The sequence below is a fragment of the Chamaea fasciata genome, unplaced genomic scaffold (assembly GCF_029207755.1).
Source record: "Chamaea fasciata isolate MVZ Bird 193981 ecotype frontalis unplaced genomic scaffold, bChaFas1.0.hap1 SCAF_21, whole genome shotgun sequence".
Lineage (NCBI taxonomy): Eukaryota > Metazoa > Chordata > Aves > Passeriformes > Sylviidae > Chamaea > Chamaea fasciata.
Genome location: NW_027094106.1, coordinates 9,648,172 through 9,669,032, shown reverse-complemented (window position 1 = coordinate 9,669,032; position 20,861 = coordinate 9,648,172). Strand labels below are relative to the sequence as shown.

General features: G+C 52.3%; 2 protein-coding genes across 7 annotated transcripts in view; one reads left to right on the top strand and one right to left on the bottom strand.

Annotated features, from left to right (window-relative positions):
- Positions 1-9,106, top strand: part of ACACA (acetyl-CoA carboxylase alpha) — a 99,688-nt gene extending 90,582 nt beyond the window's left edge. For all 6 annotated transcript variants that reach the window (XM_066201960.1, XM_066201961.1, XM_066201958.1 and 3 more), the window contains 4 exons: positions 4,004-4,158; positions 5,127-5,297; positions 8,399-8,535; positions 8,757-9,106. In XM_066201960.1, coding sequence (XP_066058057.1) covers positions 4,004-4,158; positions 5,127-5,297; positions 8,399-8,535; positions 8,757-8,883 — 590 coding nt within the window. In that variant the 3' untranslated portion in view covers positions 8,884-9,106. The remainder of the gene's footprint in view (positions 1-4,003; positions 4,159-5,126; positions 5,298-8,398; positions 8,536-8,756) is intronic.
- A 3,029-nt stretch (positions 9,107-12,135) lies between these two features.
- AATF (apoptosis antagonizing transcription factor) overlaps positions 12,136-20,861 on the bottom strand; it is a 39,068-nt gene continuing 30,342 nt past the window's right edge. Inside the window, exon 12 of the mRNA XM_066201962.1 lies at positions 12,136-14,976. Within this exon, the coding sequence (XP_066058059.1) occupies positions 14,913-14,976 (64 nt within the window). The 3' untranslated portion in view covers positions 12,136-14,912. The remainder of the gene's footprint in view (positions 14,977-20,861) is intronic.

The following is a 20,861-nucleotide window of genomic DNA, read 5'->3' as shown; positions in this document are numbered from 1 at the left end:
CTGGCCAATTTAAAATTTGTCAAAGTCGGTCTTCTTCTGGATCACTGCCCTTTGATATTTCGCGCACTCCATTTGCCACAAACAAGCCGCAGGGCCGCAGTTCATGCTGACTCCAGCAGAAGCAGAGAAAGCTCCATTTATCTTACACTGCCTGCTGAATTCTTACTCATTAGCTGGGGGTTCACTGCCTCTCTTTAACCCCTGAGTGGCTGTCATCCCTCCCCGGAGCTCTGGGGAGAGGCACCGGGGAGATGCTCTCCCACGAGCCCACGCCGGGGTTGGACTTGGCAGCTGGGGAGTGGGAGAGCAGGGGAGGCTGGCAGATATTGAATCATTTGACATAAATCTGTTCATTATCAATTCTCCAGCACCATTGGCTGAAATGTTGATTAGCCCCCGTGGTTTATTAAAGTGTCACTCAAGAGTTGGGCTGTTCCAGCAGAGGGCAGGGGGAGAGAGAGGGGTGGCCCTTATCCTGCCCCAGAGCACATTCCCACCTGGAATGGGTGAGCAGGGATCACCCAGAAATCCCAGATTTCTGGGTAGGAGCAGTGCAGCCCACAGGCCTTGGGCCAGAGTTTGAAATGCAGCGATTCAATTTTATTTATTCATTACAATTACGCTAAACCACGTAGGGGTGGAGTGAAAGAATAAGCCTCGTCGTACAGATCCTGTGCCTTGTGTCAGAAGTGCAGGGAAATGGGTCAGGAATGGGGTGGGATACGAGGGGAAGGAATGGCAGGATGGCTCCAGGGACAGCAAGGCTGGCTGTTGCATTTCCACGTTCCTTGCAGGGAAGAGGCAGCAGCCACTCATCACCTGGTGTGTGTTGTGACAGTGGCATGTCCTCCTCGCTGTGAGGTGTTCCTGTGTGCTGGAGTGCACCTCTCGTTTTATTGATTTCATTTGTTTCATTTCCTAGGGCAGTCACTCTGTGCTGCTGGGCCTTGGTTCACACCTTACTTGGCTAAAGAGCGTCCAAAATTGTCTTTAAATTTCCAAATAACGAGTGAACACTCAAATATTCATCACTCAGCTCCACTTCAGCACAGCAGTTCCTCTCTGAAAATAAACCCTTTGGGGTGCAGGACCAGATCTGACCCCCCACTGCCAGTTTTTCAGGAGAACCTGGGGGAAATCACTGCTCTTTTGATCCCATCTCTCAGGGGCTGTTGGATAAACACAGCTTGTAACTTTGTTTTGTGGGTGACGCTGGTTTCAGTAGCTGCTTCCTTGTGCGGATGCTGCTGCATTTAAATTGGTGTTAATTCACAATCGCAAAGGCTCCGAGAGCAAATCCTGCTTTCCCTCAGCTCCTCCCTGGCTCTTGGCACCTGGGATATCCTCCCAGGAGGGCTGGAGGTAGGAAGTTTTTGGAATTATTGGCCACACTTCACCTGCTGGGAAATGAGAACCTCAGGAGCAAAGAGTGGGAAGGGCCAGGGTGGGAATCACAGGGATTCTGCGCGAGGATATTTGCAGCCTGTGCCACGAGCGTGTGTGACCTTCACTGGCTGTTCATGCTGCACCTTTCTGACATAAATCCTGCTGAATATTTAGTGAAGCAATTACAGCCCGTCTCATTTAAAGAAACAAGAGACAATCCAAAAATGCCTGTCTCTCCAGGGACGTGAGTGCCTCCCTGTGACCTTCCCTCTCCCCTCTGGAGCAGCTCCCTCCAGCTGGGCTGGGGGGAGTTGCCTGGGCAGCCTGGACACCTTTGGCATTTCTGCTGCCTTTGCTGAATTTCATGGAATCCCAGGGTGGTTGGGATTAGGAGGAACCCTAAAGCTCCTCAAGGACACCTTCCATTATCCCAGGTTGCTCCAAGCGCCCCCCAGACCTGGCCTTGGACACTTCCAGGGATCCAGGGGCAGCCACAGCATCTCTGGAACCTGTGCCAGGGCCTGCCCACCCTCACAGGAGGGAAAAAATGTATGTCTGGCAACTGTTTTGCCCAAGGCAGGAGAAGAGAAGGTGAGATTCAGGTGTGAGGCTCCTGTTGCAGGTGTGGAAACGGGGTGGGACCCCCAAGCTTTCCCAGGGCATCTTTTCGACTTGGTTAAGGCAGTTTTGCTACTGATTAAAACGGAGAAAAGAGTGTCGAACCAAGAGGTGTTGGGGTGTTTCCTGTCCTGGGTGGGCTCTGGAGGTGCTGGGAACAGAATTGAGAGGTTTTGCAGCCCCTTCCCATCCTGGCACTCTCTGGAGCCACAGTGGGGCTGCAGGCCAAGAGAAAGGTGACATTCAGTGGCACTTTGGAGCTGCCTTGGAGGGTGCCCTGTGCTCCCTGCCAGGCTGGGAAGGTCCCACGTGTTCCTGGTGCTGCCCCAGCTGTGTGCCAGGCTCTCTGCTCACACGAGTGGGGCTGTCTCAGAGCGCTGCTCCTTTTGTTTCCCTATTGATCAGCAGCCAATCCATACCTGGAGGTCTATAATGTTCCTATGATTTAAACTTTAACAGTTTCATTAACTGTCAAGTACCTCTAAGAGCAAAGGAATCCCATATTTTAACTCCCCTCTCCTTGCCAGGGTAAGATTTGTGAAAGGAGACTTCTTTTTTTTCAATTTTTTTTTTTTTTCCGTGAGAAATAAATAAATAAAGCCCGGGCTTTCTGAAAAAAAAAAAACAAAAAACCCTGAGGCCTCAAGATCTGACTAGGAAAGAAAGAAAACCATTCCAAGATATTTAATTGTACAGGGGGCTTACGGGATTGATCGAGAGCTTAGCTTTTTACAATAGTCCAGTGAATAAGAAATGCTCCTGACAAACGATCGATGATGGGATAATCACTCTTTATCCCCCCTCCTCATTGTTACCTTCTTTCTTCCAGGAGAACAGGGTTCAGAAGTCAAAAATCTTTATAGACGCTGCTTTTAAATTAAGCAGAAAATAGACATTGACATATTTGTTAATCTCACCTAAATCATTACTGGGCCTGGCTGGGTGGACTCGGTGGCAGGGGCCGGAATTCACCAGCGGGGCTGCCTTAAGTGCTTGTGCTGCCATTAAAACCGGGGAGCCCGGGAGTTCAACGTGGAGAAATATAGATAATTTTTTATTCTGAAGGTTGTAAGGGGAAGCTTCTCTTAATTAAAACCTTCTTTACTCGCATCTGAAGGGTTAGGTGGCGTTTATATTGGTAGGCACAGCAAGAAACATTCCTGCCCTGGGAAGGATCTTTGTTCTGGAGGGGCTGTGCCTTGGAAAAACACGGATGTGGGATGTGTGAGCAGGCACTGGAGTGCTCAGGCCACTGGGGAGCTCTTCCCTGTGGACCGGCAGCCTCGGGTTATCGTGTCTGCGGGAATGAGCCATGGAAAGAGCAGCAGCGTCCTGCAGGATGGGATGCTGCCCCCAGGATGCTGGCTCAGCTTCCAGCTGTGGTTTAGAGGCTTCCTGAGAACAGATTAATACCTGATCTTCACGCTCAGGAGCCTGTGCTGGGATTTCCTTGCATGAATTTGTCTGATCACCCTCCGTGAGCCCAGTGACAGTGAATTCCAGCTTTGGATTCTGCGCTGGGTGAAGCTGGTCCCTCTTGGGGTTTCTGTAAAGCTTCTGCCCAGTGGCTGAAGCTGGCTTTGTTGGCTTGGGGTGGCTCTGGCTTGCTGCTGTGATTGCAGAGCCCCTGGAGTGGGCAGGCAGCAGCCTCGAGGAGGACTCGCAGTGGTGAAGGTGGTGTGCCATGCTCTGTGTTTGCTGCTAAATGAACAGCAGTGTTGGGACATTATTCTCTTTTTGGAGTAAGTCCCGTAAATGTCACTTAATTGATGGCTTAGATCGTTGGCATTTAAATGGAGCGGAGTTTCCATGGTGAAGACACCCTCAGAGCTCTCGCCTGAGTCTCTGTGGCACAAAATCCGGCCTGGACCACAGAGATCTGCTGGGCACTGCTGGGGGCTGATGCTCCGGGGTTTGTCCTTCGGCTTTTGCAGGCTCTGGACTGCCTGGAGCTGCCTTGCCGAGCTTCCCCCAGGGTCTGAGCTTTGTGTGCTTTCAGGCAGCCCCGAGCTGAGCCCGGCTGACAGGAAGGAGCTGGAGGCCAAGCTGAAGGAGAGGGAGGAGTTCCTGGCGCCCATGTATCAGCAGGTGGCCATACAGTTCGCTGACCTGCACGACACCCCCGGCAGGATGCAGGAGAAAGGAACCATAACCGTGAGTGTCCCGGGGCTTCCCTGGGGCTGGGGATGGAGCCAGAGCCTTCCACGGCCCTGGGCAGCTCCGGGTGACCCTGGTGTGGCAGGGTGGGTGACAAGTCCCTCGTGGTGATGCCTTGGGAAGGCTGAGCTGGGACAGAGACTGGACAGAGCCGGAGATTAGAGTAGAGATTTATTAAAAGGCCTTTAGGGCACACCTTGGGCAGGACAGGAGCCTGGCCAGGGCTGCACCCAAGGTGGACCCAAAATGGGCAGAAAATGGACCCAAAATGGGCAGAAAATAGACCCAAAATGGGCAGAAAATGGACCCAAAATGAGCAGAAAATAGACCCAAAATGGGCAGAATATAGACCCAAAATGGGCAGAAAATGGATGACCAGCCTCTATTCTATTCTGTTCTATTCTGTTCTATTCTATTCTATTCTATTCTATTCTATTCTATTCTATTCTATTCTATTCTATTCTGTTCTGTTCTGTTCTGTTCTGTTCTGTTCTGTTCTGTTCTGTTCTGTTCTACTCTATTCTGTTCTGTTCTGTTCTGTTCTGTTCTGTTCTGTTCTTTACATTTCTTTAAAGTTTCGGTCCATTTGCACATTGGGGTTGAATTGTCCAGTTCCAGCTCCAGGCTGTGAGGTCCCGTCCTTGTCCCTCCCTCCAGCCCACCCTTGTTTGTGCTGTTGGGGCTGAACATTGTCCTCGGTGTGCAGCAGGAGAAGGATTTGTTTTGTGTCCCCGCTGTGTGCAGAGCTGAGTGACACTGACTGTGAGCTCAGAGCTGCACCCCTGGGCACCGCACAACCTGAAACACATGAAAGACAAAACTTAAGGCATCAGTGGGGGAGTCTCCATCTTCCTTCGTGCCTGGGACAGAAGGAATCCCAGCCTGGCTTTCCCTTTGGGGACGAGGTGCCAGTGGTGCCAGTGCTGTCCCTCACCCCTCTCCCCCTCCCCACATTCCTGGGGCAGGACGTGCTGGACTGGAAAACCTCCCGGACATTTTTCTACTGGCGGCTGCGGCGGCTGCTGCTGGAGGAGGCCGTGAAGGGCAAGATCCACGAGGCCAACCCCGAGCTGACCGACGGGCAGATCCAGGCCATGCTGCGCCGCTGGTTCGTCGAGGTGGAGGGCACAGTCAAGGTCAGTCCTGGCTGTCCCCCGGGGTTTGTCCCCCCGGGGCGTTGTCCCCTGTGCTGCTGCCCCCAGGGCAGCCTGAGCCCCTCCCCGGGGCTGCCTTGGAATGGACAGCGGAGACCCTGGGGATTCCTTTGGGAATTGTGCTCAACCTGCACGCTCGGAAGGAAGGGCAAGCTCTGGAGCTGCTCTGGGGTTGGTTTTGTCACAAGCCTCCAATCTCAGTATTTTATTTTATTTTATTTTATTTTATTTTATTTTATTTTATTTTATTTTATTTTATTTTATTTTATTTTATTTTATTTTATTTTATTTTATTTTATTTTATTTTATTTTATTTTATTTTATTTTATTTTATTTTTCTATTATTTTTCTATTATTTTTATTTTTTTATTTTATGTTTGTTTTTATTTATTTTATTTTATTTTTATTTTTAAATTTTATTTTATTTATTATTTTATTCTATTTTCTTTTATTAGATTCTATTCTATTTTACTCTATTTTATTTTGTTTATTAATTTATTTATTTTTTATTCCACTATTTTATTCTATTTTACTCTCTTCTATTTTATTCTATTTTCATTGCATCTAACTTTATTTTGCTTAATTTCATGTATTTATTTCTTCCCTTTTACTTTGTTATTATGTTACTTTATTTAATTTTATTTCTTTCATTTATTTGTTTCATTTTATTTTACTTTATGTTACTTTATGTTAATTTATTTTACATTCTTTTATTTATTATATTTAACTTCATTTTATTTATTTTACTTTATTTTTTTTAAATTCTATTTTATTCCATTGTCTTTTTTGTTTTTTTTTTTTTTTTTAATTCTAATTTTTTTTTCATCCTGTTTTTAAAGTCCCCGATACCCAGGGGTTCCAGGGAAGGGGGGAATGTTCTCTGGAGGGCAGCAGCCTTTCCAAGGTAGAGCCTGAGCTCTCCAAAAGCAGGCAGCTCGTTAGCTAATACATTACACCAATCAAGGAGAGTTATCTTAAGCCACAATTAATCTGCTCCCTGGCATATGTTGATAGGGAAGCATCATGCTGTTTCTTAATTAAAAGCAAACGGATTAAAAATGATTAATAAGAGTATTAAATATTCTCCTAAACTAAAAGCTTTGGGATTCTTGGGTAAATGGAGCTTTACACAGGTCTGGAGCTTCCCGGGCTGGGTTTTTCCCCCCTTCCCTGGAACCTTCCTTTGTATGCACGGAGTGTTGCTGCATGGCAGGGCGCAGGCAGGGAGCGAAACCCGGCGAGTTTCAAATCACAATAAGGAGGAAAAACAATGAAATAAGCAAAATCTTGAAGTGACATCACCGGGCTGAGACAATCGGAGACGTCGTGTGAAAGGGGATAAAATAATCCTGGGCTTTCTGAAGTGTGTCAGGAGCTGGGCTGGGCTCAAAACCCCCTGGCCCCAGATTCCTCCCTGGCAGGGTGGGGAGGCCCTGGCAGAGGTGCCCAGAGCAGCTGTGGCTGCCCCTGGATCCCTGGAAGTGTCCAAGGCCAGGATGGGGCTGGGAGCAGCCTGGGACAGTGGGAAGTGTCCCCTCTGCACAACCCCCTGACAGGAGGGGACAGCCAGGGACAGGGACGGCAGGGGAGGGAACGGCTCAGGCTGGGCCGGGGGAGGGCCGAGTGGGATATTGGGGAAATTCCTCCCTGGAAAGGGCAATTCCTCCATGAACAGGGTAATTCCTCCCTGGAAAGGGAAATTTCCTCCCTGGAAACGGCAATTCCTCCATGGAAAGGGAAATTTCCTCCCTGGAAAGGGAAATTTCCTCCCTGGAAAGGGAAATTCCTCCATGGAAAGGGCAATTCCTCCCTGGAAAGGGAAATTTCCTCCCTGGAAAGGGAAATTCCTCCCTGGAAAGGGAAATTCCTCCCTGGAAAGGGATATTCCTCCGTGGAAAGGGCAATTCCTCCCTGGAAAGGGAAATTCCTCCCTGGAAAGGGAAATTTCCTCCCTGGATAGGGAAATTTCCTCCATGGAAAGGGCAATTCCTCCCTGGAAAGGGCAATTTCCTCCCTGGATAGGGAAATTTCCTCCCTGGAGAGGGCAGCCCAGCCCCGGCCCAGCTGCCCAGGGCGGTGCCGAGTCCCCACCCCTGCAGGGATTTAAAAGCGGTGTGGCTGTGGCACTTGGGGACACGGTCGGGGGACATGGCCTTGGCGGTGCTGGGGGAATGGTTGGACTCCATGATCCCAGAGGTTTTTCCCAGCCCTGAGGACGCTGTGGCTCCCTGGTTCTGTGTCCCAAAGGTGTGGCAGGTGCTGGCAGCAGCAGGGGCTGCTCAGGGAGGTGCCACCACGGTGTCACCGCCCCCAGCTCATTGTCATTCTGCCTTTGACTTGGTTAGTGATAACAGAGAAGGATAGTGCACCTTTAAATGAGGAGCTTTGTGTTTAATTACCCAAATAAAATGACATAAATATGAATGAGTGCTAATGGCAGTACTTGCTTTTCCGGAAACCATTAACAAAATGATTCTTAAATGATTTGTAAAGAAAATGAGAGGAGAGGAGAGAAGGCTGTTAGGGGCTCGCACACTCCTGAGTTATTACACAGCCAACTATCTAGCAAATATCAGGTGAAATGATCTCGGGAAAGGCAGAAAGGGGGTTGTGGCTGAGGGTTCCAGACACCCCGAGCTGCTCTGCCCTGCCCAAGGAGCTGGGTCAGGGCTCCCAGGACGGCTGGAGACACCAGCACAGGCTGCAGGAGATGGGGACTCACAGGTGCCCTGATGATTTAGGGGAGAATTCCCAGAGCAGCTGCATCTCAGCTCAGCCACGTTCCACCAGGATTTGGGGAGCTGATAACCAGGGCAATGGGTTTATCTGGGACAGCGCCTGGGGCTGGCGCGGCACTGACCAAGCACCTCCTTTTATCCCCTTCCGTCGCGTTCGTGGCAGGATGCAAAAGAAATAACGAACCTCGGGAGACTTGGCGCTGGTTGTTGGGTGTGTTTGCGGGCATCCCCAGCCAGATGTGTCGCGCACATCTGTCCCACCCACAGCCGCCGCTCCAGCGCCGTGGGGCACGCGTGGGGAGCGGGCAGGGCCGGGGCACAGGCTGAGCCGTGCGGTTTCGGCAGGCCTACCTGTGGGACAGCAACAAGGACCTGGTGGAGTGGCTGGAGAAGCAGCTGACGGAGGAGGAGGGCGTCCGCTCCGTGGTGGAGGAGAACATCAAATACATCTCCAGGGATTACGTGCTCAAGCAGATCCGGAGGTGAGAGCGGGGAGGGGACGTGGGTGGGATGGGAGCTCCTGCCCTCTCCCACCCGGGGCCGCACGCTCAGGATTCCAGCCGGGCAAAGCGTCCTGAGGGAGCTCTCAGCTGCTCCCGGGCCAGCCGGGCCCGTGTCCCCTCCCAGCCCCACATTCCAGCCCGCTGGAATTCCCACCGGGAGCTGTGGGGAGCTGCCTGCCTCACCTCTGTCCTCTCTGCAGCCTGGTGCAGGCCAATCCCGAGGTTGCCATGGATTCCATCGTGCACATGACCCAGCACATCTCCCCCACGCAGCGAGCCGAGGTCGTGCGGATCCTCTCCACAATGGACTCGTCTTCTTCCACGTAAGAGCCTCGATTCCCAGCCCGGCGCCGCCAGGAGGAGCCCGGAGCCGGGAGCCGGGAATTGCCCTTTGTCTGCACCGCCGGCCCGCCACGGGGAGGCTCAGGGAACGCTGCTGCAGTGACAGTTTTAGTCTTTTTTCAAATCAGACTGACCAGAGGAAGCCTTGTCCTTTTGGCCAGGGACGCGAGGAAAGTGTATAAACAAACACAAGCGCCTGCGGAACTGAGTCCCCGCTGTCCTCCTGTCCCTTATTTATTGAACGGAGCGGGGCTGGGTGCTCCGGTACCGCGAGGCCTTGGCGTGGCAGGGCCCTGCAGGGACACCCCTGTCCTGTCCGGGGACACCCCTGTCCTTCCAGGGACACCCCTGTCCTTCCAGGGACACCCCTGTCCTTTCCGGGGACACCCCTGTCCTGTCCGGGGACACCCCTGTCCTTCCAAGGACACCCCTGTCCTTTCCGGGGACACCCCTGTCCTTCCAGGGACACCCCTGTCCTTTCCGGGGACACCCCTGTCCTGTCTGGGGACACCCCTGTCCTGTCTGGGGACACCCCTGTCCTTCCAGGGACACCCCTGTCCTTTGCAGGGACACCCCTGTCCTTCCAAGGACACCCCTGTCCTGTCTGGGGACACCCCTGTCCTGTCCGGGGACACCCCTGTCCTTCCAGGGACACCCCTGTCCTTTCCGGGGACACCCCTGTCCTGTCCGGGGACACCCCTGTCCTTCCAAGGACACCCCTGTCCTTTCCGGGGACACCCCTGTCCTTTCCGGGGACACCCCTGTCCTTCCAGGGACACCCCTGTCCTGTCCGGGGACACCCCTGTCCTTCCAGGGACACCCCTGTCCTGTCCGGGGACACCCCTGTCCTTCCAGGGACACCCCTGTCCTTCCAAGGACACCCCTGTCCTGTCCGGGGACACCCCTGTCCTTTCTGGGGACACCCCTGTCCTTCCAAGGACACCCTGCCCTCCTCTCCTCTCCTCCCCCGTGCCCGGCAGCAGCAGCTCCGTGCTGACAAGTGCCAATGTCTCCCTGTCCCCTCTCCCTGGCTCTGTCACTGGTGATTCGCGTGTCACCCTCTGTCAGTGGTGATTTGATTTGTGTGCCCCACGTCTGTCTTGTCTCGTAGGTAGAGGAAAACCTTTAGCTGCTGTGGCCGGGGCTGTCCCCGTGCCCCCAGGAGGCTCCCGGGCTCCCCAGGGCTGTGGAGGGGTTTTTTTTTGGGGGGGGGGCAGGATTTTGGGGGCTGAACCCCCCTCGCTTTGCCTTTGTGCCCAATTCCTTTAGGACAGGCTGTGAATTGTGTGAAAGGCCCTTCTGGGAGGAGGTACAAGAGACCAAAGTGCAGCTGCTCGGCACTGCTGCTCTCCTTTCCCTGATGCTCTCGGGGATAACGGGTGGAGCAGCCCCACTGTGTATCCTCGGTGTAAGTGCTCATCCCTTTCCTGGGGGCAGCAGGAGGCAGATCCAGGCAGCTGAGGTGAGGGAGGAGAAAGGACAGAGCCGAACCCCCCAGCGGGCTTGGAAGTGCAGGAGGAAATCTCAGTCTGAGGATCTGAGGAGAGCTTTTTCTTCATCACCCTGCCCTGCCCCAGAGCTGCCTGAGCTGGCCACTCTTACCTGGGACTGTGAAAAAAACGTTGGGTTTGGTGTCTCATTCCAAAGGTCAGGAAGATTTGGGTGGCAGGTAAGTGCAGGAAGGGGTGGCAGCTGCCCAGGTCCCTCCCCAACTTCCTTCTACTCGGTTTTTTATGTAACAAAAGCTCAGAGAAGCTGCAGTGCTGGAGGGAAGCACAGCCCACCCCTCACACACAGCTCCAGTTGCGGAGCCGGGTCCGGGCTCACCAGTGATGGTCCTGGAAGGATTTCAGATTTCACAGCCCCTCCTTCAGCACAGCAGGAAGGGCTGTCTGTCAGGAGTACGGTACAGCAGAAGGGCTCTTCTTACGAGAGAGAATTAATCAATGATGCTGCCAGTGCCTCTCACTTCTCCTCCTTTCCTCCTGAAGTGCAATGCAGCCCTTCTGCCTGTGGTGCCAGTGACTGGAGGTGCCAGCCCGGGGTCGCTGCTCCCCTGCCACCTGCAGGGGACTTGCTTTTTCTTAATAGTTAAGAACCCTAATTTGATTTAAGAGATTTGTTTTTTTCCACTAGAGCCCCCTGAACAAGCCCCAAAGACACTTTTGCTTAGGCCAGGGTGGGCTGCAGCAGGACACAGACAGAGAATGTGTCAGCCAGGCAGGACCGGGACTTGTGGGGCTCCTCCCCTGCCACCAGGATTCCCCCCGTGCTGGTGTCACCTGAGTCCCTTTCCCAGGACATCTGCAGGTGCATTGGGAAGTGTCCACTGCCCACTCTGCCACAGCCTCGTGCAGAGCAGCCCCCCCATTTCAGTGTGACAGCACCGCTGAATTTGGGGGTAAAGCAGCTCCAAAAAAAAAAATCTGTTGGGTGACATCGGGGTCTGGGACTGGCCCTGGGGGTCTGGGGCTGCTGGGGCCCCGTGGCAGCAGCACCTGAGCTGTCCCCAGGTGTGTGGGGCTCCCCGGGTGGGGCAGGGTGAGGGAAACCCCCTGGGTACGAACGGTTCTCGCTGGTGCTGAAGTATTTCACTTACCTCAATTTCTTTTAATAAAAAGAATGAATTACAGCTCTGCTGCTGCGAGTGGAATCTGTCACCCCTGTCCCGGGCGTGCTGGGGGAGCTGGGCTCTGCTTGAGGCCAGGAGATGGTTCTGTGGAACCCCTCCAGGTCGGCTGTGCTCTCACCTGAGGTCCCAGCTCATCCCACAGCTCTGCCCCATCCCAGGTCCCCGCTGCCCCCAAGCCTGAGGGTGCCCACTCCCCATTCCCATCCTCCATCATTTACTGTCATCTTTACCATCACAGACAATGGGACAGAGAGGGGAAAAGCCCCCAAACCCCAGTGGCTGCTGCTGAACTTGGGGACCCTCCTCCCAGGGCTGTTGTATTGGCAGGGATGGTTGGAACTGGGTGATCCTGGAGACCTTTTCCAGCCTCATCCTGTGCCCTGGTCACTGGGAGCCTGCAGGGAAGGGCCCAGCAGGACTCTGGCTAAAGGATGTCCCTGGGAGCTGATCCACAAACACCCTCTGGAGGTCTCCACACGAAAGGCGAGATTGAAATTTGCCCACAGGAACCATCACAGTTGACTTTTCCTGTTTCTCAAACCAGAATCGTGGTTAAATCGGTTAAAATTTGGGGGGGTGGTGAGGGGACAGACCCTACTGAACTCCAACATCACATTTAAAACTCTTTAGCCTAAAATCTCTCCATATTAAAATGCCAAGAAAAGACGTACCAAAGCTGTAAGCTCTCCAAAGCCCAAGATCAAAGTGCCATCATCTTTTAATGTAAACCTTTTGTTGCATCAACAGTCTTAAGAGGGATGAGAGACATCAAAATAAAAACTGAGACAAACTGGGGCTTTGTAGCTGTTTTTTGTTTTAGTCTCTTCTCTCAATTTGGGCCATGAAATAGGTCAGCTCCATTACTGATCAGCCTTCCCACAAATATTTAAAACAAATTGAATTGCACACCCAATACCCATCACAATTACGCCAGGCACAATAACTAAATTAGCAATTCAACAAAATAATTGGAAATGCGATTCTCTCCATTCCAGAGCCTCCCCCGGGGCTCTGGCCGATCTATGGGGGGAAAACTCTGCTTTACTAATTCTGCAGCTAATTAGAGACACACTTGTAAATGAAGTTGTTTGTCTGAAAGTTGAAATTCTTCGCTGTGGCGGGGTTGGGGGGAGAGGATTAACACAACCCCCTGTCCCTCCCTCTGCACACCCCAGTCCCCAAAACACCTCTGAGTGTTTTGCTAAGGTGTAATGCCCATTTGTGGAGGTACTAATTAGCAGCTGTATCATGAATTAATAAAGAATTAATATTCTATGAATTGGGGGGGGGGAGAGAGAGGGAAGATGTCACTTGCTGTTAATTGGCAGCGTTAGGAAAACTTGGTGGGAATCACCCTGCTTGTTTCTGGGTGTCCATGAAGGCTCGGGGAGCTGTGCCCGTGCTGGACATCACCACCCTGGGGCACAGAACCGCCTGTCCCTGCTGTCCCCAGGCTCTGCGAGGTGCCACCAGCACGGCAGAGCCTGTCCGGGCTGCTCCTCGGGCACTTTTCCCGCAGCACCTCCACACCAGGCTCCTTCTCCTGCCCTTTTCCTTCCTCCCCAGCAAGGTCAGAGCTGCGGCGGGGCCGCGTCCCCCGGGCCGGGCTGTCCCCGTGTCCCCCCGGCCCAGGTGGTGGCGGGGATGGGGACGGGGAAAGCGGCTGCTCAAACACTGATAAGTGAATTCAAAAGCGCTGCTTGGCGCGGCTCCGGGCTCTTATCTCCTCCAACAATACCGGCGAGAAGTTATCACATTTAAAGTGCCTCGTATTACCCTTTTAACATTACAGCCAGAAAAGGAACGGGGAAAAAAAACCCATAAAACCCACCGAGAGCGGCGGAGCTGCGGCTGCAGAGGACACGGAGTGGTGGCAGGGGAGGGTGGCACAGGGACAGGGCTGCGACAGCCCCAAAACCACGGGAACAGAGGGATTCACTGCCCGCGGGGTTAGACCCAGGCGGTTTCGTGCTCCTGGTGACACCGCCTCAGCTCCCGGCAGCCCGGGGGTCCTGCCTGGTGTCGGGGACATGGGGCTGATGGGGACAGGACGCGGCACTGCCAAGGAATTTTCCATGGGAAATGTTATCCCAGGAGATGGGGAGGCTCCTCTGTGCTGGAGCTGAGCTGAACCAAGGCAGGGCTGCTCACCTGGCACAGGTGTCAAAGCCCAGCCTTTCCCTGTGCCCACGTCCCGTTTCCCTGGGGGGCTTTGCTGGGATGGGCTCTGCTGGACGTGGGGGAATTAAAATCCCACAAATGGGGCCTGAAATCCGGGCGCTTTTCTGCCTGGACCACAGAGGCTGGCAGGGAGGGAGGGAGGGCAGGGCAATCGATCCCTGGGAGCTGCAGCTCAGCTCCTCTGCGGGGGAGCAGAGATTTATTCACCCCTGAAAGCTCTGCTCCACCCAGAGTCACTCCTCACCTGGCCCCTGCTTTGCTTTCTGCAGGAAACCCGAGGTGTTCCCACAGGACAGGGAGGGACGTGCTGCGGATCCTGCACGGATCACCCCGGGACACGCAGCTCACAAACCTCTTTAACTGCAGTGCCCAAACCCCAGCCAGGGCCAGGGAAACTCCGTGGGACAAACCACGGCCAGCAGAGCATCAGTGACACCAGAGCTGCCCCATTTCTGACTGATCAGGGCAGCTCCCAAATTCCCTTCATGGGGATTTACTACAAACCCCTCAGAGGAGTCACCTCTGTGCTGTGCTGGCATCCTGCCCGCGATGTCACAGCCCTGCTGGAGACACCCTGGCAAGGACTGAGCGTGCAGGAGCAGGGCTGGGCTGGAGAAGTCCCCAGGATCTTCCTACAGCAGCAAAACCCTGGCACATCTCCCTGTCAGGGTCAGCAAATGTCCCTGTGTGTGTTCGACAAGCAGAGTGCCAACTGGGAGCTCTGGAGCCTGCACAGGAGCACCTCTCCTCTGTTCTAAGGCCGTGTTAATTATGGAAATGACATTTAAATCCTCTTGACTGGTGAAAAATGAAGTCACACACTCCCAATATGCAGCCAAGCACCAGAACAGGGCACCGAGCCCCTCCCAGCCCCCAAATCTCCAAGGTTTTAACCCAACCGTGGGGAGCCCAGCTGCAGGAGGGGCTGGATTGTCTCTCCCCCCCACACACTGCGCCCAGGCTGCAAAATCAAGGTCAGGGATTTAAAAGGAATAGTTAAAAATGGATTGTCTTTGGGAGGAAGCACTTCAGGCTGGACAGGGGGTGTTCAGCCTCTGATTTAACAGGGTTTGGTGCTCCTTCAGGGAGGATTTTAGGGACAAACCGGAGGCTGGAGAGAGCTGGCTCAGGCCCTGGCAGCCTGAGGGAGCAGCTGGGGGCAGAAGCAGCAGGGAGAGCACCGGGAGCTCCAGCCCAGATCCTAATTCTGCTCCGCTTCTTCTCCGTTCGTGACTTTCCCAAACAGCGACCGATAAAGCTCCGTCCTGGGGGGGGAAAAAGGGGAGAGAGAAAAGTTACTTCTCAAGGTCAGAATGGAAGCAAAACCCTCCACTCCTTCAACAGGAAAGGCCTCATGTAATTAAAAATACATTGGAGAATCTTTATTAATAAATACAGGCAGAGGGGGGCGGGGGAACTTGGGTGAGCCCAATCCCAGGCAGGACAGAAATATGGAAATATTCCAGTGTGGCTGGATATTGGATCTCCAGAGAATGAGGGTTTCTATAAGTTTGCCCTTTACAGACAGGCTCTTCAAGTAAGAAAACAAGATTGAATATTTTAATAGGATGTACGGGGCTGTGAGGAGGATTCAATCACACACAGCCAACGTGGGGCTGTAATTTAGTTTTCATACATTTTCTTGGACAGTACTTGAAAAACAATGAAAATGACCCAGCAACAAGGTTCCAATTAATATCCCATGTGCAGCAATTCTGGTAACAGGAGCAAATTTCCCTTAAAAAAAAAAGAAAAAAAAAGGAAAAAAGAAAAGTGGGCTGGTCTTATTTATCTTTAATTTTAGAACCAGAGAACAGGAGCTGGAGGAGAGGAGGGATCCTTATACACCAGGCATTTCTGGGCATGGGAAAGCACGGGAAAAGCTGGATTTTCTCTGACTGCAGTTCCTAAAGGCTGCACGCATGGAGGGGAGTGTTGGGTACACAGATGGGATTTATGGGATTTTCCATTCCAAGCACAGCAATATTTGGGTTTGGGCCCTGCCCCTGCTTGCAGACAGCTCCATGGGAAGGTTCCCTGTCAGCTTCCCAAGGAGGAATTCCATGTTCAACAGTGACGGCAGAAAAACTTCCCCAGGGAGGGAAGGAAGGAAGTCTCAGTGCCAGCAGTGCAGGATGGACGGACGAGGGTTTGTCCTGCCCGCAGGGAACAGCCCCAACCCCTCCTCAAAAACCACCCTACAGGCATTTGGGAAGATCCAGAGGGGCCTTGCTCCCCTCTCCAGGCTCTCTGGGCTCTTCTCCCTTCCGCATTCATTTTTTTTCCATCCCCAGGAACGTGAGGGAGCTCAAAACCAACATTTCGCACATTTTGGGGAACCCCACGGGAACTTGAATTAGGAGAGAGCAAAGCTGTGTCTGCCCCATGAGCAGCTGAACCCCAAAAGTGCTGCTCTGCCTTTCCCGCTGGGGGAGAACCCAGGAGGAGAATTATTCGGGTTTTTGTCTTGGTTTTTGTGGGTCTGAGGCTCTCCGGTGGGTGCAGGAGTTCAGGGATCGATGCTGAATTTGCTCCAATCCCACAGATTTTAAATAAACAGCCGTTTTTCAAGCGAGCAAGGCCCGGGGAGATTTCAAGGAAGAATTTGTCTTGGCTGGCAGAGCAATGTTTGCTGGCACTGACAGGCTGTGTGACATGGGAACTCCAGGTTTTGGGGTCAGGGGGATTCCCTCATCCTCCCAGGAATGGTAAAGGGAATGGGACGGAGCGAAATCCCACTGGATTTGTCTGGGTAAGGACACAGCAGGCACAGACACCCTGGCAGAGAGAAATCAGGTAACCCCAGCACCCCCAAAAGAAAATGAAAATATAAAATATTTTTCTTTCTGAAAATATAAAATAACCCAACCCTTTTTTCCCCCTCCTCTCCTCATCAGCCAGGCTCCCTTTCTTTTCCAGCCTCTCCCCTCAGCAGGATTTAACCATGCAGAGAGTAAAACTCATCAATCCTCCAGGTTTAACCTTGTCTGTGTTTCAATTCACCAGGGTAAGTGCAGATTTTAATACTTTCAGCCCCCTTAAGGCTATGCATAATGAACTCGGATTTTTTGGTTAAAAAAATATAAAATTTTTCTCTCCTCCACCCCCAGATATTAAACATCAGACTTGAGCCAGTGGGTTGAAACAGCCAGCGCTACCTGGAGCTGGGGGAAAGGTGACTTTAGCACAAGGAGGTTGTGCAGGCAGCCTGTGCTGAGGAATAACCTGGGCAGGTAATTAACACCACTTCCACCTCAGGTGCAGCCACAGCAGGTCGATACAGGGGTCTTCCCTGAATTAAAATTTAACTTACCCTTTATTGCAACCCACAAAAGCAAGTAATGAGCACTAACATTTTTATTTCTTTTAAACTGTCATTTAGGCTGTAGAGGGGATAATTACCTCTTTCCACTGTAGTAAGGTTTTATCACCCTTAGTGAGGCATTTTCTAATTTAATATTTTTACTGTATTATCATAAAACCTGTTTCTGGAAAAAAAAAAAAATATCAGGAACCACAGGGCCGTTTGCCATAAAACATGTGTGTGTAAGTACCTTGGCTTAATTATTTATGCATCTCTCTTCCAGAGGCAGGGGATGGCACGTGGCACCTCCCCACCTGGACACTGCTGCTTCCAGGTCAACAATATCACTTTTAAAAATTAAATAAAAGCAGCTGCAGCCAAGTCCAGCTGGTGAGGGTGGTTCTTCCCCCTCCAAATCCCAGGTGCTGTTGCCACTCCAGACATTTCATGGGCACAACGGAGAGAAAGGAGCGCCCTGGATGAATATTAATAGCTGCAGCACATTTCAGAACTCAGATGCCCAGGAATCTCCTCTGCCCACCCTGCAGCAGCACCAAACGCTCCAAGGGGGAACCAAAGCTGTGCCAGCACGTGGGAGGGGAGCAGCCAGTGCTGGGCTGTGCTGTGTAATTACAGTCACGTTATTTCCTTTTTTTAATATTTTTTTAAAAATATAGTTCTGTAAACCACTAGAAGAACAATATTAAGGGGGAAAATTCAGTTTCTAGGGGGGTGGGTTTTTTAGGAAAATAGCAAGAGTGCTCCAGACACTGCTGTGCTCTTTAGTAAAAATACCCTCCAAGCAATTTCTCTGCCTTTTCCCAAGTACCTTTTACTTCTTCTCTTCTTCTACCCCCCCCCCCAAAAAAAGAACATAATTTAGAATATGCCACAAGCAGCACTGAAATGAGTATTTCCCCCATTCCTACTGCCATCCTCCACTGGGAACTAGGAATTTTTAATTCACAAAAACTGGAAAAGAAGATGGAACATGAACACCCGTGGAAAACACAGCTCCTGATGGGAACTGAAGCTGGCTGATGATTTCCTTGGAAAACTTTCTGTCTGTACCAGACTGGCTCAGCTGGTCAGGGCAGGGTGCTGGTCACACCAGATTTGGGGGTTCAGTCCATGGGTGGATCATCCACTGAAGAATTGGACTTGATGATCCATCTGGGTCTCCTCCAGCCTGGAATATTCTGTGAAATGCTTTGTCCGGTGGTGTGAAATTCAGATTAAAGTGCCCAGCAAGCAGAGCAGGTACCAGGAAGACAAAACAAAGCTGAAGCCTTACGTTTCTCAATAAAAATGAATATTTCTCTTAAAAAAAATGAAATGAAAGGAAGAGGAATCCCAGGCGAGCTCGGTGTGCTCAGTGCCCAGTGGATTTTACCCCATTCCGAATCCCAGGTGTTGCTGCTCCACGCCAGGAAGGGAAAACAGGCTGAAACCATTTATTCCCAATTTCTACCCAATCCCCAGCCAACCCCTAAAGCCAGGAGGGATGCACTGTGCATTCCCACAGCTCCCAGCACACACTCCCTGCTCCAGCATTCCCAGCTGGGATCACTGCGACGGGGTTCCAGGGGCTGCTGCAGCACCAGGAGGTGGCACTCACCCTCCTCCCGAAATTCCAGCCATAAATCCCCGGCCAGAGCCCACCCAGCTCCTGGAGGGGGCTCACAAAGGGCTCCTGCAATTCCCTCCCTCCCAGGCAGGTCCGGATTGGGTCCTTTGTGCCCCCGCAGACCCTTTGAGCCCCACGGCTTTAAATTACAGGAGGTGACAAGTGACCTCTGGCCTGTCCCCCGAGAGCAGGCACAGGGTTTATAAATATTTCAGAGCGCTGGTTTCTGGCCCCAAACAAAGGCACAGTGCACATCTGGAGGGGCTGGATGTGGGGATGGGCTGCACAGCAGAGAGGTGGAGCCCAAGGCAGTGTCCCCATAACCAGCCCTGGGGCTCATCCCTGCCACCAATTCCAACATTTCCCCTCCAGCAGCACCCAGCCCCAAGCTTGGGACACAGACACGGAGCACAGGTGGGGCTGGTCATCCTGATTTCGGTCCCAGCCCCATTTTCACAGGAGTTTTTGCAGCACGAGGCACAGAAGATGCAGAGAAGCAAAGCACAGGGAGGTGCAGACACCTCCAGGCTGCTCCACTGTTCCAGCAGCTCCGATTTCCCCGGGAAATCCATCAAACGCTGCCTTCCCAGGCCGGTTTGGGATGGCTGTTTGAGCAGGGCAGGCTCTGGGAGGCTGCTGGGGAGTGCCCTGTGAACAGAGAACCATTCTCCGTGCTCCTCATATTCCGAGGACGATTTCCCTCCTTCACAGCTTGCCTGTTTTATAACGGATTTGATGCAGGAGAAGACAAATTGTCTCACAAAGGAAAAACGACAAATCATCTCGCAGCCCTTAACAGGTTATTTTTTTTTCCCCCTCCTTTAAGAGGGAAATTTCCATACCAGAGGCGCCTCTGTCTTCTTGCCAGGGATGTCAAACATCAGCTGCGGGGACACGATGATTCCAGCCCAGAGCCACCAGCTGGGTCACACTTCAGGCTGGCAGCTGAAGCCACAGAGCTGCAGCAGCTGCCCTTCCAACAGCCCTGGAGTGAACCTCCAGGGGCTCACCCAGCCACAGGCTGGGGGGGGTTAAATAAAACAAAAATCAGGCACTGAGAGAAGGAATTTCAAAGCCAGGACCCAACCTGGGACAGTGGAAGGTGGATGGGCTTTAATTAACCCAACCAAACCAGGCTGGGAGTCTGGGATTCTCTGGTACCAAAGCTGTGGTGTCTCAGGATCATTCCAAGCAGGTTTAGTTTCCCAGGATAAGGTTTTTCCTTTGGTTCCAGACTGCCCTCCATGCCCCTGCTGCTCCCTTTGTTTCCTAAAGCAAAGCCAAAGCAGGATCCTCTCTTCCAGGCTGTGCCTGGACAAACCTGGAGGCATTTTCCTCACACCAGCAGGGTCAGTGGGGTTTGGGCTGTGCAGCACAGGAGCTGCTGGCCCAGTTCTTCCAGCAGGAAGGGCTTTTGCTTCCTCCCAGGAATTCTGTGGTGGCGAACACCCTGGATTGACAATCGCCGAGCCCAAATTCCTCCATTAATCTGCTCTCGTGGTGTTTTAATACCCCAAGCACAAAGTCAGCCAAGTTAAAGGCTGGTATCTCACCAACCTTTTTTTTTTTTAATTTTTTTTTTATTAAACTCTTATGTCATATAAGTAAATTAATCTTTTAATACCAGGATTTCCTGCTACGTGCCCCCCTCTGCTTGCAGCAAGACACTCTGTGACAAAGCAACTGCACTAAGGGGAGAGTGCTGATTGGGAAAACGCACAGGATCCAAGGGAAAGGCTCTAATCCAAACCTCAGTGGCAGCTGGATAATCTGGGTGTTAATTCAGCCTCCCAGCAGGCACCACTCTGCTCCTGCACGGGGCTGGAGGCTCCTGTGCCTCGCAGGGTCCTGGAGTCAGGGGTTTCATTTCCTGCCCTCGGATGTGGGATTGAAGGTGTGGAGACACTGCATGGCCTGACACAGTCCCATCAGAGCCATCCTCCTCCCTCTGATCCAGCTCATAAAGGATGCAAATTCCTCCTCCCTAACGAGGATCCATTTGCTGAGGAGCAGATCAACCTACAGAAAACGGGATCTGCTCCCCCCTCCTTCCCCCAGCTGTAAATCCCCACCTGGAATTCCCAGCGTGTCCCTGGTGTCCTGCCTGACTTTCCTGCAGAAAAGGCTCCCTGAGGCTCCTGCAGAGGCCTGGGCGCCACGTTTAATGATGATGTATGGGTGCCCTTCCCCTCGGGGGGGCTGTGGGGAGGGGTCACACG